At 45.0% G+C, this 6,000-nt stretch overlaps 1 protein-coding gene across 3 annotated transcripts in view; it reads right to left on the bottom strand.

The window, feature by feature from the left end:
- nfkbiz (nuclear factor of kappa light polypeptide gene enhancer in B-cells inhibitor, zeta) overlaps positions 1-6,000 on the bottom strand; it is a 12,795-nt gene that overhangs the window by 2,668 nt on the left and 4,127 nt on the right. For 2 of the 3 annotated variants that reach the window (XM_054777901.1, XM_054777892.1), the window contains 4 exons: positions 3,404-3,467; positions 3,163-3,332; positions 832-942; positions 1-683 (listed from right to left, as the gene is read on the bottom strand). The exon at positions 1-683 is cut by the window's left edge. In XM_054777901.1, coding sequence (XP_054633876.1) covers positions 438-683; positions 832-942; positions 3,163-3,332; positions 3,404-3,467 — 591 coding nt within the window. In that variant the 3' untranslated portion in view covers positions 1-437. The remainder of the gene's footprint in view (positions 684-831; positions 943-3,162; positions 3,333-3,403; positions 3,468-6,000) is intronic. The other variant, XM_054777908.1, reaches the window with a different exon arrangement.

Below are 6,000 nucleotides of genomic sequence, written 5' to 3'. Positions count from 1 at the left end.
ATTCATACCTATGGTGGGGGGAAGGGAAGGGAAGGGAAGCCGGAGAGAACATGCAAACTCCACACAGAGATGCCCAACATGCTAACCACTTGGCCACAGAGATGCCCGACATGCTAACCACTTGGCCACCATACAGCCTAAGTCAAATATGTTTTTGTCTAAGTTCAGGTGATTTTATCCATTTTTCATATCAGTAGCATTTTTCAGCCAGTAGCAGGAATGCAGCCAGGAATTCTGGGTCCCATGAAAAAAAACTCACATTCCTCCCCATTATTTAATTACTAATTTTATTAGTAATTACTCATTTTTGGGACCCCTGGCAGTCAAGGCAGCTTGGAACTGTGCTGACTTTTCCCCTTGAAACGGCACATTAGCCATTAGCACTCATCAATTAATCCATGTGATCGGTATCGGACGATTTCAGTACTGGATGATCGTTATCGGAATCGGCAGCATAAAACCCTGATCGGAGCATCGCTAGTTTGGACGTCTTCTTCCCTCCCATCGGGTCCTACCTTCTCTCCAATGGCTCCTTCGGGCGCCAGCTGACAGGCCAGCTCATTGTCCATGTTTCTAACGCTGGGGTTGGCCCCTGCTCTCATCAGCATCGCCACGGCCTCCAGCTGAGCTGGGTGGTTTTGTAAGGAGCTGACGACGTGTAGGGCCGTGTTCCCGCTGAACATCTGAAACACACACACACACACACGTGGTGTAGGTGACAGAAGAAGTCAGCTATCTTCTAGTAATATTGAAGATTCAAGAGATTCAAGAGTTTTATTGTCATATGCATAGTAGTAAAACAGGCAGTTATACTACGCAATGTAATATAACCTTATGGTTGACGCTGCTCATCGCAGACGGCTGCTTGAGGAAAATATTGAGCAGATGAATGTTGGCTTCTTGGGCGGCCATGTGCAAACACGTCCTCCCACTTTTTAGATCCTGCAGCAAGGAAGGAACAAAGGAGAAAACATGTTTTGGTAGGTGTATGTCCCGTGTTGCCACCATGGGGGTATTCTGCAAAGCCGGTTTAGCGGGTTAGCGAGCCGTGTGTGGAAAGCTGGTACTTGCGTGTTCAGCCAAGGTACCGTATTTTCACGACCATAAGGCGCACTTAAAAGTCATAAATTTTGTCCAAAATTGGCGAGGCGCCTTATAATGTGGCGCGGCTTATGTGTGCACCGAGTTCCAAAATCTGTAAGTGTTGCTGTGACTTTTATGAGTGCTCCGCTCGACTGACTGGGAGGGTCTCCTGCCGACACGCTGCTTGTATAGAGGAAAGGAAAGGTGGACGTGACTGAGGACGCTAAGCCCCAGTAGTTATAGAAGTATATTTTATGAAATGGCGCCATCTATCCATCTGGGCAAGGACTACCGTGGCGCAGCAACATCCAGCGGATTGCAAGGAAAGCTGGCCATCTTTCGCTCCTACTGCAGTAAAAACATTGCAGACAAACACATCCAGCCCAACTACATCACCAACATGGACGACGTGCCGCTCACTTTCCACATCCTGGTGAAGCACACTGTAGAGAAGACCAGCACGGTAGACACACACAACGGGACACGAGAAGTCGGCTTTTACTGTTGTGCTTGGTTGCCATGGTAATGGACAGAAACTGCCACCTGTGGTGATTTTTAAGAGGAAGATGCTGCCTAAAGAAAAGTTTCCAGCCGGACCAATCAAAGTGGCTGGAAGGACGAGGAGGAAATGGCTGAGTGACGTGTACGGAAAGAGATCGGATGTTTTTTTCCCACACGTCCCCGCCCCTGTTGATCTGACTCCATGTGCGCCCATCTCACAGCTGCTGTGAAAAACCAAGTGCAGCAAATGAACTCGGAGCTTGCCATCATTCCGGGAGGCTTGACGAAGGAACCAACCGCTGGACATCTGTGTAAACACGGCGTTTAAAGTGAAGTTGCGAGCGGCATGGGAGCGATGGATGACAGCTAGCGAACACAGCTTCACTAAGACTGAGAGGCAGCGCCGGACGAGTTACGCCACAATTTGTGAATGGATTGTGGATGCTTGGGCTAACGTGTCTGATGCACTGTTGTTCGAGCTTTCACAAAAGCCGGCATCATTTCTGAGGCACCGCACGGCAACGAGACTGACTGACAATGACGAGAGGGAACCTGGCGTGTTTGATGGAGAAATTGCCCCGCTGTTCATTTAGGATACAGAAGATGAGGACTTGATGGATTTGTGGATGAGATTTGATAAAAAAATAACACTGGCTTTTTAAAAACATACAATAGCATGCATGCTAGCGTATTGGTGTAACTTTTGCGTATTAGCACAAAAGGTACAAGGAGGCCGCATTACTTGCTAGCTGGTGCACCGTTCTTCCAAATGGCTGCTCTCATCAAGAGGATTATCAGCACAAAAAAGCTGTTGGCCCGCACAGGTGAGAAAGTTCCAACACCTAATTCTAATCAACCTCTGCTCATCCTGCTTTTCGATTACATTTTTAACTCATTTCTTGCACTCACTGATCATTTATTCTTCAGTATGTCAGCTTTATTAATCATTTATACGTGATCCCCTTCCAAAAAACAAGGGGAATCAGGGAAACTTCACCTGCTCTGTCCCGTACCCAGGTATTTATTTGGTTCTAAATGAACCAATATCGTCCTTGAATCGTATCGGCGACCACAAATTGTGATATGAATCGAATCGTTATTAAAACGAATCTAACCCAACACCCCTACTCCAATGTATTTATTTTTAAACGGATAAGTGTTAAAATACCCAAGTTGTGCAATGTTGAGCATTGCTGACTAAAAAGACCAGTTATAGTTAGTATAATAATCAGTGTTACCTTAGCGCATTCGCACGCTGCATGCTAGCATGCCAGCGGTCCTCCCTCGCACTATGGGCAGCCACAGTGTTGCTTTTAGCAGTCATAACCTTTTGGGAACTCCTCATAACGCTCTATAATAATGACTTGCTCATTGTGTACAAAATACTTCACTATTCAGCGGAAGTAGTAGTAGACTTTACAAAGTATGTTGACAACCACCGTCGGTGTACCATTCAATTTTGTTGGGGTAATTTAGGTTTTGTCGAGTTGCATCCTCAACACAAAGCTTGACTTGGTTGAGCTACTTTGGCAGAATCCCCCCCCCCCCCCCCCCCCCACCAAGTCGCCTTCCACTTACCTTTGTCCCACAGGACGCGCCCATGTTCAGCAGGGTCTCCACACACTGAGCATAAACGCATTTCCTCTGCAGCAGATCCCCTCGCATGTGTTCACCAGTGTGGTCGAGAGCCCGCCACTCGCTCTCAGCAGCGTTGTGGGACAAGACGGCAACATGGAGGGGAGTTAGGCCTCCAACGAGAACAAAGTCGGATTCAGCTGTGCCGCTAAGACGATGAAGATGGTCAAAGCAAAGCACCTACCATCATAGTTGAACACTTCTGTATCCATCGGCTGTCCGCAGCCTGACCGAGTCTTCCAGATGCTCTGGAAGCACAAAGGTAGGTTAGTGATATGGCAGGCGCGAGTCAATTGGAAGCCAATTCGTTTTTTGGGGGGAGAATTTTGCATGAAGAGTTTTGACCTACTTTGACCTCGTCTATAGAGATGTGTCTCTTGTCTCCCTTGATGTGTCTTTTGTATTTTATTTATAATAGAACATTATAATACAGTCAAACTGTCTATAACAGCCACTGAAAAATCCCCCGCAGCAAATGTACAGTACGTGTTATAGACCCTGTGTATAGCAGTCACCTGTCCAACGCGGCCAGCGGCCACCCATTTTGTATCCCTTGGTCAATATCTGACCGCATATAGCGGCCAAATTACCGACTCAATTAGAAGCTTCATGCACAAAAAAGTTTCGTTTTTTAAGCAATGAAGCCGACGTGTGTAGACTTTAATTACTGAGTCGTAGCTCAGTCACAATCATTCACAAGATCCACACAAACTGTCAGTTGTTCCACATAAAAAAGCCGTCTTCTTACTTTGCAATACCGCCCTGAAAAGATTCAATGACGGCCAAAACGGTAATCTTCCCACTTTGCAATGCCGTGAATAGATTTTAAAATGGCCAAAACACCTGAATAAAACATCTAAAATATCACTTAATTGCCGACTAATTAGAGATGTGGTGTGCTGTGTGCTGCGATACTGCCCTCTCCTGTGCTCTTTGTTGCAGTACACCCTACACACCACTAGAGAGAGCAAATTGACAACACCTGGAGACACCTGTTTTGTGTTAGTCTTACTCTACTCTTTTGGTAGCTCTTTTTTTTCTTTGCTCCTTTTCCTGTGTGTCATCCGGGTCACCTTTTGTTGTAATTACCCTCTGTTGTACTTTTTATCTTTTTCTGGTTTGGAATAAACATCTTCCAACCACACGTGGACTACCGCATCTTGGGATCCAATCCACGGCACTCGCCGTTCCCTAACAGATGGTATTGTTAGTTTACGACGATCTTCGCACCTCCTCCGCACTCAATTGTTCACGTACACACACATTCATGACTGCTTCACGCGTCTCCTGTTAATCCCATTCCTCAGGCTCGTTCACTAACATTTTTATTTCTTGCTTTTAAAATCGTGTATAAAAAAAAATCAAAAGATGGAAATTAATTTTTTAAAATATTTCACAAAATTTTTAATTTTTGTGAACATGTTAATATGTGCGCACACCAATTCAAAATGGCCGCCAACCCGTCTATAGTGGCCACCTGTCTATAGCGGCCACTTTTGCCGTTTCCCTTCAGCAGCCGCAATAGACAGGTTTGACTGTATCTTTTTGTACCTGTTCATTGAGGTTGAAATAAATCAATTTCAATGATAAAAATAACATAGAATAACCCATCTTCTATGCTGCTTATCCTCACTCGGGTCGCCGGTATGCTGGAGCCTATCCCAGCTGACTTCAGGCGGGTTACACCCTGGACTGGTGTCCAGCCAACGGCAGGGCACATATAGACAAACACTCACATTCACACCTATGGACAATTTAGAGTTTCCAATGAAGCTAACATGCATGTTTTTGGAATGTGGGAGGAAACCAGAGAACATGCAAACTCCACACAGAGATGCCCAAGGGAGAGTCAAACCCCGATCTTCCCCATCTCCAGACTGTGGCCAACATGCTAACCACGAGACCACAGTGTGGCCCCCATACACATTGCAGTAATAAAAACATTAAAAAGATCATGTAATTTTTATATAAGTAATCCGTCATACACATAATTTGGTAATAAATTAATTTAAAACAACAAGAAAAAAATCCAAGGAGCCATTTGGGAGCCGAAAGAGCCGTCGTCTCTTTTTAGTGAGCTGAGCCAAATCAACCGGCTCTCTAAAAAGATGACCAAATTTGACGCGCCTTCAGAACTACAGTCTTCCCTCGACACTGGATTCAGTGTCCCCCCCCATGGCCTACTATTAGTCAAAAATATTGACAGCCAAGTCATACGTAGTATTCTGGTCAAGCCTTTAAGGTTGGAGACTAGCCAGTTAGCTTGTTAGCTAGCTATGTCAAACGCGGCGGCCGTGTGTTGTGTCCCTGCAGTGATTCCGTAGCCTGCGCATTAGAGTTGCGCAATGTGGTGTAAACAAAAGACACGAGGACCTTGTTAAACCTTGTGACCGTAGGAGCGTTATTTCACATCAACGGGGCTGGAAATATTTACAAGGTCGTAAACAGGTTTTGTATGCCCTCACTAAGACAATTTTCTAGTTATTAATATTGAATCCTACTTCGCGCTCGGGTCTAGGGACGCCATTTGCCTTCATTAAGTGTGCTGCAGCTATTCGCCCTGCAGAAGGAGCTGTTTCACCACTCAAGTTACTCAAAACTACAGTGGCACGCTTGATACCATATGATGACACTTTTGTTCATATGTTCACGAATAATCCAAATAAGGTTTTTAGCTTGGTATTAGAAAAAAAATCATTTCTGGCAAAAATATCTTCATAAGAATTGGCCAGTTGATAAGATTATTTTTCTATTATTTGTGCAAATAATAATCATACAAAC

The sequence above is a fragment of the Dunckerocampus dactyliophorus genome, chromosome 1 (genome assembly GCF_027744805.1).
Source record: "Dunckerocampus dactyliophorus isolate RoL2022-P2 chromosome 1, RoL_Ddac_1.1, whole genome shotgun sequence".
NCBI classification, from domain to species: Eukaryota; Metazoa; Chordata; class Actinopteri; order Syngnathiformes; family Syngnathidae; genus Dunckerocampus; species Dunckerocampus dactyliophorus.
This window is presented reverse-complemented; position numbering and strand designations above follow the sequence as displayed.